The 12689-nt window shown below is 53.1% G+C and overlaps 1 protein-coding gene across 8 annotated transcripts in view; it reads left to right on the top strand.

Moving 5' to 3' along the window:
- LOC139411730 (transducin-like enhancer protein 3-B) overlaps positions 1-12689 on the top strand; it is a 57463-nt gene that overhangs the window by 38886 nt on the left and 5888 nt on the right. For all 8 annotated transcript variants that reach the window (XM_071158408.1, XM_071158414.1, XM_071158412.1 and 5 more), the window contains 3 exons: positions 94-266; positions 4108-4181; positions 4311-4560. In XM_071158408.1, the coding sequence (XP_071014509.1) occupies positions 94-266; positions 4108-4181; positions 4311-4560 (497 nt within the window). The remainder of the gene's footprint in view (positions 1-93; positions 267-4107; positions 4182-4310; positions 4561-12689) is intronic.

Here is a 12689-nt window from a genome sequence, read left to right as displayed (position 1 = left end):
TAGATTAACATGAAAATAACTTCCTTGTAGGTCTGCCCATTTGCCTATGACTGAATCAGTTGTTCTTACGGTCTCTCTCCTCCCTCCCTCTAGCTGCTCCAGCCCTGCGTACCCCTTTGTCCATAGCTGGCTCTTACGCCACGCCCTTCGCCATGATGGGCCACCACGAGATGAACGGCTCCCTGACCAGCCCCGGGGTCTACGCCGGCCTCCACATCTCCCCCCAGATGAGCGTGGCCGCTGCTGCGTACGGACGCTCGCCCATGGTACGCTCCCCTAAAACTCCCCCTTCACCTCACATACTCACATTCAGCCTCTCGTTACTAACACAACACAGTCACACAGGCTACAGTTACTAATACAACACAGTCACACAGGCTACAGTTATTAATACAACACAGGCTACAGTTATTAATACAACACAGGCTACAGTTACTAACACAACACAGTCACACAGGCTACAGTTACTAATACAACACAGTCACACAGGCTACAGTTATTAATACAACACAGGCTACAGTTATTAATACAACACAGGCTACAGTTACTAACACAACACAGGCTACAGTTACTAATACAACACAGTCACACAGGCTACAGTTACTAATACAACACAGTCACACAGGCTACAGTTACTAATACAACACAGGCTACAGTTACTAATACAACACAGTCACACAGGCTACAGTTACTAACACAACACAGTCACACAGGCTACAGTTACTAACACAACACAGTCACACAGGCTACAGTTACTAACACAACACAGTCACACAGGCTACAGTTACTAATACAACACAGTCACACAGGCTACAGTTACTAATACAACACAGTCACACAGAATACAGTTACTAATACAACACAGGCTACAGTTACTAATACAACACAGTCACACAGGCTACAGTTACTAATACAACACAGTCACACAGGCTACAGTTACTAACACAACACAGTCACACAGGCTACAGTTACTAATACAACACAGTCACACAGGCTACAGTTATTAATACAACACAGGCTACAGTTACTAACACAACACAGTCACACAGGCTACAGTTACTAATACAACACAGTCACACAGGCTACAGTTATTAATACAACACAGGCTACAGTTATTAATACAACACAGGCTACAGTTACTAATACAACACAGGCTACAGTTACTAATACAACACAGTCACACAGGCTACAGTTACTAATACAACACAGTCACACAGGCTACAGTTACTAATACAACACAGGCTACAGTTACTAATACAACACAGCCACACAGGCTACAGTTACTAATACAACACAGTCACACAGGCTACAGTTACTAACACAACACAGTCACACAGGCTACAGTTACTAACACAACACAGTCACACAGGCTACAGTTACTAACACAACACAGTCACACAGGCTACAGTTACTAACACAACACAGTCACACAGGCTACAGTTACTAACACAACACAGTCACACAGGCTACAGTTACTAATACAACACAGTCACACAGGCTACAGTTACTAATACAACACAGTCACACAGGCTACAGTTACTAATACAACACAGTCACACAGAATACAGTTACTAATACAACACAGGCTACAGTTACTAATACAACACAGTCACACAGGCTACAGTTACTAATACAACACAGTCACACAGGCTACAGTTACTAACACAACACAGTCACACAGGCTACAGTTACTAACACAACACAGCCACACAGGCTACAGTTACTAATACAACACAGTCACACAGGCTACAGTTACTAACACAACACAGTCACACAGGCTACAGTTACTAATACAACACAGTCACACAGGCTACAGTTACTAACACAATACAGGCTACAGTTACTAATACAACACAGGCTACAGTTACTAACACAACACAGTCACACAGGCTACAGTTACTAATACAACACAGTCACACAGGCTACAGTTACTAATACAACACAGTCACACAGGCTACAGTTACTAATACAACACAGGCTACAGTTACTAATACAACACAGTCACACAGGCTACAGTTACTAACACAACACAGTCACACAGGCTACAGTTACTAACACAACACAGTCACACAGGCTACAGTTACTAACACAACACAGTCACACAGGCTACAGTTACTAATACAATACAGGCTACAGTTACTAATACAACACAGTCACACAGGCTACAGTTACTAATACAACACAGGCTACAGTTACTAATACAACACAGTCACACAGGCTACAGTTACTAATACAACACAGTCACACAGGCTACAGTTACTAATACAACACAGGCTACAGTTACTAATACAACACAGTCACACAGGCTACAGTTACTAACACAACACAGTCACACAGGCTACAGTTACTAATACAACACAGGCTACAGTTACTAATACGACACAGGCTACAGTTACTAATACGACACAGGCTACAGTTACTAACACAACACAGGCTACAGTTACTAATACAACACAGGCTACAGTTACTAATACAACACAGGCTACAGTTACTAATACGACACAGGCTACAGTTACTAATACGACACAGGCTACAGTTACTAATACGACACAGGCTACAGTTACTAATACGACACAGGCTACAGTTACTAATACGACACAGGCTACAGTTACTAATACGACACAGGCTACAGTTACTAATACGACACAGGCTACAGTTACTAATACGACACAGGCTACAGTTACTAATACGACACAGGCTACAGTTACTAATACGACACAGGCTACAGTTACTAATACGACACAGGCTACAGTTACTAATACGACACAGGCTACAGTCACTAATACGACACAGGCTACAGTTACTAATACGACACAGGCTACAGTTACTAATACGACACAGGCTACAGTCATTAATACAACACAGGCTACAGTTACTAATACGACACAGGCTACAGTCATTAATACAACACAGGCTACAGTTACTAATACAACACAGGAAGAGGAAAGAAAGGGTGTTCACTCAAACACACGCATGCAAACGTACATCAGACTCACGTCTCACTATATATTACATGTCTCAGCAGCTCCACCGTTGAGTTAGCCAACACGGCTGTCGGCTAGAAGACTTATGCTAATATGACTAGCAGCCAATTTACAATGAGTTTCCTATTTCAATAGTTCACTTTTTCAATATTTCTTTAGAAATGCATAAAAAATAATTTCTCTCCTCTCTGTGTAAATTGTTAGCCAACTCCAAGGTTTCTATTGCCTAACTCCACTGCTTTGATGTCTGGTGCTACAAGGGAGGGGAATAACAACTCTGTCAAAACACTTCTCTGTGTGTGTGAATCTCCCAGGCTCTCATTAGCATTAGCAAGCTCCTCTTTCACACCGTTACCACAAACCTGGGCGAAGGAATGTAGAATACACAGCACCGTATGAAATGATAGTAAGAATTCCCCTTGTGTCCCACATACTCATAACGGTTCAATACGGACCGCGGGTCTCTACTAGTACTACTGAACTAGGTCAGGCTTCGACCCCTGGTATCGTTTAATTAAGCAATAAGAGCCAAGCGGGTGTGGTATGTGGCCAATATACCACGGCTTAGGGCTGTTCTTATGAACGACGCAACGAGGAGTGCCTGAACACAGCCCTTAGCTGCGGTATATTGGCCATATATCACAAACCCCCAAGGTGCCTTATTGCTATTAGAAACTGGTTACCAACGTAATTAGAGCAGTAAAAACACATGTTGTCATAACCGTTGTATACGGTCTGAACCACCTAGTTTATAAACGTAAACCAGGCCTGGAAAAATACCTAGAAATGCAGGAAATGAGCTTTAAAACAGTAACAAAAATCTCTGCCCAATGCAACATGTATAGAATTGCAAACAATGTAACTTAAAACTGCAAAACTCTCTCTCTGCCAACAAGATGGTTGTGAACTGTTTTGGGTGGCATTGGGTTGTGAGGTGGGGGTTTTGCCACATAGGACATGTGTGATCAGACCTTCTGAAATGGTACTAGAGTGCCCCTGCCTTATTTGACACTACAGAAGCAGTGAGGCTAAGTTTCCTGTTTGAACATTTAGCCTAGTTGGCTGCATAGATAGGCTTTCCACTGTTTGTTCATGTTAACATGCTAACTGTCTGTTTTCCCAGGCGGGGTTTGACCCTCACTCCCACATGAGACCAGGCCTGCAAGCCAGTCTCACATCCATCTCTGGAGGGAAACCGTAAGTCTCCAAACCCACTCTTTGTTTAAACTGTTTATCACGAGAGCCTGAAAGTCACAGGTCAAGTCCAACATTTTGGTTCCAGGTTTCATTTAGTCTCAAAACAACTGCCCTTTCCCCCCACGGTAGTGCCTACTCCTTTCATGTGAGCGCCGACGGCCAGATGCAGCCGGTGCCCTTTCCCCCGGACGCTCTCATAGGCCCGGGCATCCCACGCCACGCTCGCCAGATCAACACGCTGAGCCACGGCGAGGTGGTGTGCGCCGTCACCATCAGCAACCCCACGCGCCACGTCTACACCGGTGGCAAGGGCTGCGTTAAGATCTGGGACATCAGCCAGCCGGGCAGCAAGAGTCCCGTGTCCCAACTGGACTGCCTGGTAAGGAGACGTTAGCGTTTGGACACACCTACTCATTCAAAGGTTTTTTGTTTTACTACATGATTCTGTGTTATTTCATAATGTTTATGTCTTCACTATTATTCTACAATGTAGAAACTAGTGAAAATAAAGAACCCCTGTAATGAGTAGGTGTGTCCAGACTTTAGACTGGTGCTGTTTCAACTGGATGACTGTCACTGTGGATAAAGCCATCTGCTGAATGATCATATCATTGTTATAATGGTGTAAGGCATAACAACAGACAATGTGGGACGAAGGCTATAACTTAGGTTGGCTGGGCTGTATGCTAGCTAACAGGATAGCCAAGCTGAACAAGCTAGCCTTGTATCTGAGATGATACTGTGACGGTTATCATTAGACATGGACTGAGATATCAAGCCCACCGATGGGCACAGAGGATGCTCTTCATAGGGCTGATGTATGACCAGGGATTTTCTCTGTGCTTGAATTAGACCATTTTCCTGTCCTGCTAAGCATTCAAAATGTTTCGTACTTTTGGGTGTCATGGAAAATGTATGGAGTAGAAAGTACATTATTTTCATTAGGAATATATTGGAGTAGAAGTTGTAAAGAATATAAATAGTAAAGTACAGATGCCCCCAGACAACTTAAGTAGTACTTCAAAGTATGTTTTACTTAAATACTTTACACCGCTGCCTTCAGCCCCCTGAACCCCACTACCACCCTCTGAACCCCACTACCACCCTCTGAACGCCACTACCTCCCTCTGAACCCCACTACCACCCTCTGAACGCCACTACCTCCCTCTGAACCAGCCCTCTGAACCCCACATCCACCCTCTGAACCAGCCCTCTGAACCCCACATCCACCCTCTGAACCCCACTACCACCCTCTGAACCCCACATCCACCCTCTGAACCCCACATCCACCCTCTGAACCCCACTACCACCCTCTGAACCCCACTACCACCCTCTGAACCCCACTACCACCCTCTGAACCCCACATCCACCCTCTGAACCCCACTACCACCCTCTGAACCCCACTACCACCCTCTGAACCCCACTACCACCCTCTGAACCCCACATCCACCCTCTGAACCCCACTACCACCCTCTGAACCCCACTACCACCCCCTGAACCCCACTACAACCCTCTGAACCCCACTACCACCCTCTGAACCCCACATCCACCCTCTGAACCCCCTATCCACCCTCTGAACCCCCTATCCACCCTCTGAACCCCACATCCACCCTCTGAACCCCACATCCACCCTCTGAACCCCACATCCACCCTCTGAACCCCACTACCACCCTCTGAACCCCACTACCACCCTCTGAACCCCACATCCACCCTCTGAACCCCACATCCAACCTCTGAACCCCACATCCACCCTCTGAACCCCACATCCACCCTCTGAACCAGCCCTCTGAACCCCACATCCACCCTCTGAACCCCACATCCACCCTCTGAACCCCACTTCCACCCTCTGAACCAGCCCTCTGAACCCCACATCCACCCTCTAAACCCCACATCCACCCTCTGAACCCCACATCCACCCTCTGAACCCCACATCCACCCTCTGAACCCCACATCCACCCTCTGAACCCCACATCCACCCTCTGAACCAGCCCTCTGAACCCCACATCCACCCTCTGAACCCCACATCCACCCTCTGAACCCCACATCCACCCTCTGAACCCCACATCCACCCTCTGAACCCCACATCCACCCTCTGAACCCCACATCCACCCTCTGAACCAGCCCTCTGAACCCCACATCCACCCTCTGAACCCCACATCCACCCTCTGAACCCCACATCCACCCTCTGAACCAGCCCTCTGAACCCCACATCCACCCTCTGAACCCCACATCCACCCTCTGAACCCCACATCCACCCTCTGAACCCCACATCCACCCTCTGAACCCCACATCCACCCTCTGAACCAGCCCTCTGAACCCCACATCCACCCTCTGAACCCCACATCCACCCTCTGAACCCCACATCCACCCTCTGAACCCCACATCCACCCTCTGAACCCCACATCCACCCTCTGAACCAGCCCTCTGAACCCCACATCCACCCTCTGAACCCCACATCCACCCTCTGAACCCCACATCCACCCTCTGAACCCCACATCCACCCTCTGAACCAGCCCTCTGAACCCCACATCCACCCTCTGAACCCCACATCCACCCTCTGAACCCCACATCCACCCTCTGAACCCCACATCCACCCTCTGAACCCCACATCCACCTTCTGAACCCCACATCCACCCTCTGAACCCCACATCCACCCTCTGAACCCCACATCCACCCTCTGAACCCCACATCCACCCTCTGAACCCCACATCCACCCTCTGAAACAGCCCTCTGAACCCCACATCCACCCTCTGAACCCCACATCCACCCTCTGAACCCCACATCCACCCTCTGAACCAGCCCTCTGAACCCCACATCCACCCTCTGAACCCCACATCCACCCTCTGAACCCCACATCCACCCTCTGAACCCCACATCCACCCTCTGAACCAGCCCTCTGAACCCCACATCCACCCTCTGAACCCCACATCCACCCTCTGAACCCCACATCCACCCTCTGAACCCCACATCCACCCTCTGAACCCCACATCCACCCTCTGAACCAGCCCTCTGAACCCCACATCCACCCTCTGAACCCCACATCCACCCTCTGAACCCCACATCCACCCTCTGAACCCCACATCCACCCTCTGAACCCCACATCCACCCTCTGAACCCCACATCCACCCTCTGAACCCCACATCCACCCTCTGAACCAGCCCTCTGAACCCCACATCCACCCTCTGAACCAGCCCTCTGAACCCCACATCCACCCTCTGAACCCCACATCCACCCTCTGAACCCCACATCCACCCTCTGAACCCCACATCCACCCTCTGAACCCCACATCCACCCTCTGAACCCCACATCCACCCTCTGAACCCCACATCCACCCTCTGAACCCCACATCCACCCTCTGAACCCCACATCCACCCTCTGAACCCCACATCCACCCTCTGAACCAGCCCTCTGAACCCCACATCCACCCTCTGAACCAGCCCTCTGAACCCCACATCCACCCTCTGAACCAGCCCTCTGAACCCCACATCCACCCTCTGAACCAGCCCTCTGAACCCCACATCCACCCTCTGAACCCCACATCCACCCTCTGAACCAGCCCTCTGAACCCCACATCCACCCTCTGAACCAGCCCTCTGAACCCCACCTCCACCCTCTGAACCCCACATCCACCCTCTGAACCCCACATCCACCCTCTGAACCAGCCCTCTGAACCCCACATCCACCCTCTGAACCCCACATCCACCCTCTGAACCCCACATCCACCCTCTGAACCCCACATCCACCCTCTGAACCCCACATCCACCCTCTGAACCCCACTACCACCCTCTGAACCCCACTACCACCCCCTGAACCCCACTACCACCCCCTGAACCCCACTACAACCCTCTGAACCCCACTACAACCCTCTGAACCCCACATCCACCCTCTGAACCCCCTATCCACCCTCTGAACCCCCTATCCACCCTCTGAACCCCCTATCCACCCTCTGAACCCCCTATCCACCCTCTGAACCCCACATCCACCCTCTGAACCCCACATCCACCCTCTGAACCCCACTACCACCCTCTGAACCCCACTACCACCCTCTGAACCCCACATCCACCCTCTGAACCCCACATCCACCCTCTGAACCCCACATCCACCCTCTGAACCAGCCCTCTGAACCCCACATCCACCCTCTGAACCCCACATCCACCCTCTGAACCAGCCCTCTGAACCCCACATCCACCCTCTGAACCCCACATCCACCCTCTGAACCAGCCCTCTGAACCCCACATCCACCCTCTGAACCCCACATCCACCCTCTGAACCAGCCCTCTGAACCCCACATCCACCCTCTGAACCCCACATCCACCCTCTGAACCAGCCCTCTGAACCCCACATCCACCCTCTGAACCCCACATCCACCCTCTGAACCCCACATCCACCCTCTGAACCCCACATCCACCCTCTGAACCCCACATCCACCCTCTGAACCCCACATCCACCCTCTGAACCCCACATCCACCCTCTGAACCAGCCCTCTGAACCCCACATCCACCCTCTGAACCCCACATCCACCCTCTGAACCCCACATCCACCCTCTGAACCCCACATCCACCCTCTGAACCAGCCCTCTGAACCCCACATCCACCCTCTGAACCCCACATCCACCCTCTGAACCCCACATCCACCCTCTGAAACAGCCCTCTGAACCCCACATCCACCCTCTGAACCCCACATCCACCCTCTGAACCCCACATCCACCCTCTGAACCCCACATCCACCCTCTGAACCCCACATCCACCCTCTGAACCCCACATCCACCCTCTGAACCCCACATCCACCCTCTGAACCAGCCCTCTGAACCCCACATCCACCCTCTGAACCCCACATCCACCCTCTGAACCCCACATCCACCCTCTGAACCCCACATCCACCCTCTGAACCAGCCCTCTGAACCCCACATCCACCCTCTGAACCCCACATCCACCCTCTGAACCCCACATCCACCCTCTGAACCCCACATCCACCCTCTGAACCCCACATCCACCCTCTGAACCCCACATCCACCCTCTGAACCAGCCCTCTGAACCCCACATCCACCCTCTGAACCAGCCCTCTGAACCCCACATCCACCCTCTGAACCCCACATCCACCCTCTGAACCCCACATCCACCCTCTGAACCCCACATCCACCCTCTGAACCCCACATCCACCCTCTGAACCAGCCCTCTGAACCCCACATCCACCCTCTGAACCCCACATCCACCCTCTGAACCCCACATCCACCCTCTGAACCCCACATCCACCCTCTGAACCAGCCCTCTGAACCCCACATCCACCCTCTGAACCCCACATCCACCCTCTGAACCCCACATCCACCCTCTGAACCCCACATCCACCCTCTGAACCCCACATCCACCCTCTGAACCAGCCCTCTGAACCCCACATCCACCCTCTGAACCAGCCCTCTGAACCCCACATCCACCCTCTGAACCAGCCCTCTGAACCCCACATCCACCCTCTGAACCCCACATCCACCCTCTGAACCCCACATCCACCCTCTGAACCCCACATCCACCCTCTGAACCAGCCCTCTGAACCCCACATCCACCCTCTGAACCAGCCCTCTGAACCCCACATCCACCCTCTGAACCCCACATCCACCCTCTGAACCCCACATCCACCCTCTGAACCAGCCCTCTTAACCCCACATCCACCCTCTGAACCCCACATCCACCCTCTGAACCAGCCCTCTGAACCCCACATCCACCCTCTGAACCAGCCCTCTGAACCCCACATCCACCCTCTGAACCCCACATCCACCCTCTGAACCCCACATCCACCCTCTGAACCCCACATCCACCCTCTGAACCCCACATCCACCCTCTGAACCCCACATCCACCCTCTGAACCAGCCCTCTGAACCCCACATCCACCCTCTGAACCAGCCCTCTGAACCCCACATCCACCCTCTGAACCCCACATCCACCCTCTGAACCCCACATCCACCCTCTGAACCCCACATCCACCCTCTGAACCCCACATCCACCCTCTGAACCCCACATCCACCCTCTGAACCCCACATCCACCCTCTGAACCCCACATCCACCCTCTGAACCCCACAGCCACCCTCTGAACCCCACAGCCACCCTCTGAACCCCACAGCCACCCTCTGAACCCCACAGCCACCCTCTGAACCCCACAGCCACCCCCTGAACCAGCCCTCTGAACCCCACATCCACCCTCTGAACCCCACATCCACCCTCTGAACCCCACATCCACCCTCTGAACCCCACATCCACCCTCTGAACCCCACATCCACCCTCTGAACCCCACATCCACCCTCTGAACCAGCCCTCTGAACCCCACATCCACCCTCTGAACCCCACATCCACCCTCTGAACCCCACATCCACCCTCTGAACCCCACATCCACCCTCTGAACCCCACATCCACCCTCTGAACCCCACATCCACCCTCTGAACCCCACATCCACCCTCTGAACCCCACATCCACCCTCTGAACCAGCTCTCTGAACCCCACATCCACCCTCTGAACCAGCCCTCTGAACCCCACATCCACCCTCTGAACCCCACATCCACCCTCTGAACCCCACATCCACCCTCTGAACCCCACATCCACCCTCTGAACCCCACATCCACCCTCTGAACCCCACATCCACCCTCTGAACCCCACATCCACCCTCTGAACCAGCTCTCTGAACCCCACATCCACCCTCTGAACCCCACATCCACCCTCTTAACCCCACATCCACCCTCTGAACCAGCCCTCTGAACCCCCCATCCACCCTCTGAACCCCACATCCACCCTCTGAACCCCACATCCACCCTCTGAACCCCACATCCACCCTCTGAACCCCACATCCACCCTCTGAACCCCACATCCACCCTCTGAACCAGCTCTCTGAACCCCACATCCACCCTCTGAACCCCACATCCACCCTCTTAACCCCACATCCACCCTCTGAACCAGCCCTCTGAACCCCACATCCACCCTCTGAACCCCACATCCACCCTCTGAACCCCACATCCACCCTCTGAACCCCACATCCACCCTCTGAACCAGCCCTCTGAACCCCACATCCACCCTCTGAACCCCACATCCACCCTCTTAACCCCACATCCACCCTCTGAACCAGCCCTCTGAACCCCACATCCACCCTCTGAACCCCACATCCACCCTCTGAACCAGCCCTCTGAACCCCACATCCACCCTCTGAACCCCACATCCACCCTCTGAACCCCACATCCACCCTCTGAACCCCACATCCACCCTCTGAACCCCACTACCTCCCCCTGAACCCCACTACCACCCCCTGAACCCCACATCCACCCTCTGAACCCCACATCCACCCTCTGAACCCCACATCCACCCTCTGAACCCCCCATCCACCCTCTGAACCCCACATCCACCCTCTGAACCCCACAGCCACCCTCTGAACCCCACAGCCACCCTCTGAACCCCACAGCCACCCTCTGAACCCCACATCCACCCCCTGAACCCCACATCCACCCTCTGAACCCCACATCCACCCTCTGAACCCCACATCCACCCTCTGAACCCCACATCCACCCTCTGAACCCCACATCCACCCTCTGAACCCCACATCCACCCTCTGAACCCCACATCCACCCTCTGAACCCCACATCCACCCTCTGAACCAGCCCTCTGAACCCCACATCCACCCTCTGAACCCCACATCCACCCTCTGAACCAGCCCTCTGAACCCCACATCCACCCTCTGAACCCCACATCCACCCTCTGAACCCCACATCCACCCTCTGAACCCCACATCCACCCTCTGAACCCCACATCCACCCTCTGAACCCCACATCCACCCTCTGAACCAGCCCTCTGAACCCCACATCCACCCTCTGAACCCCACATGAACCCCACATCCACCCTCTGAACCCCACATCCACCCTCTGAACCCCACATCCACCCTCTGAACCCCACATCCACCCTCTGAACCCCACATCCACCCTCTGAACCCCACATCCACCCTCTGAACCCCACATCCACCCTCTGAACCCCACATCCACCATCTGAACCCCACATCCACCCTCTGAACCAGCCCTCTGAACCCCACATCCACCCTCTGAACCAGCCCTCTGAACCCCACATCCACCCTCTGAACCCCACATCCACCCTCTGAACCCCACATCCACCCTCTGAACCAGCCCTCTGAACCCCACATCCACCCTCTGAACCCCACATCCACCCTCTGAACCAGCCCTCTGAACCCCACATCCACCCTCTGAACCCCACATCCACCCTCTGAACCCCACATCCACCCTCTGAACCCCACATCCACCCTCTGAACCCCACATCCACCCTCTGAACCAGCCCTCTGAACCCCACATCCACCCTCTGAACCCCACATCCACCCTCTGAACCCCACATCCACCCTCTCCCTCCATCTGCTCTTGAGAATGTAATAATTCAAGGCACAGCGTCTTGTTCGTCGGCCCTGTGTGTGACGTTTTTGAAAAATACCTAAAGTAATGATCTTCTGATCGTCCTGCCCCGGTTTGCCATTACC

Source organism: Oncorhynchus clarkii, chromosome 6 (assembly GCF_045791955.1).
Source record: "Oncorhynchus clarkii lewisi isolate Uvic-CL-2024 chromosome 6, UVic_Ocla_1.0, whole genome shotgun sequence".
Lineage (NCBI taxonomy): Eukaryota > Metazoa > Chordata > Actinopteri > Salmoniformes > Salmonidae > Oncorhynchus > Oncorhynchus clarkii.
Note: the sequence above shows the minus strand (reverse complement) of the source record. Positions and strands in the feature narration are given on the sequence as shown.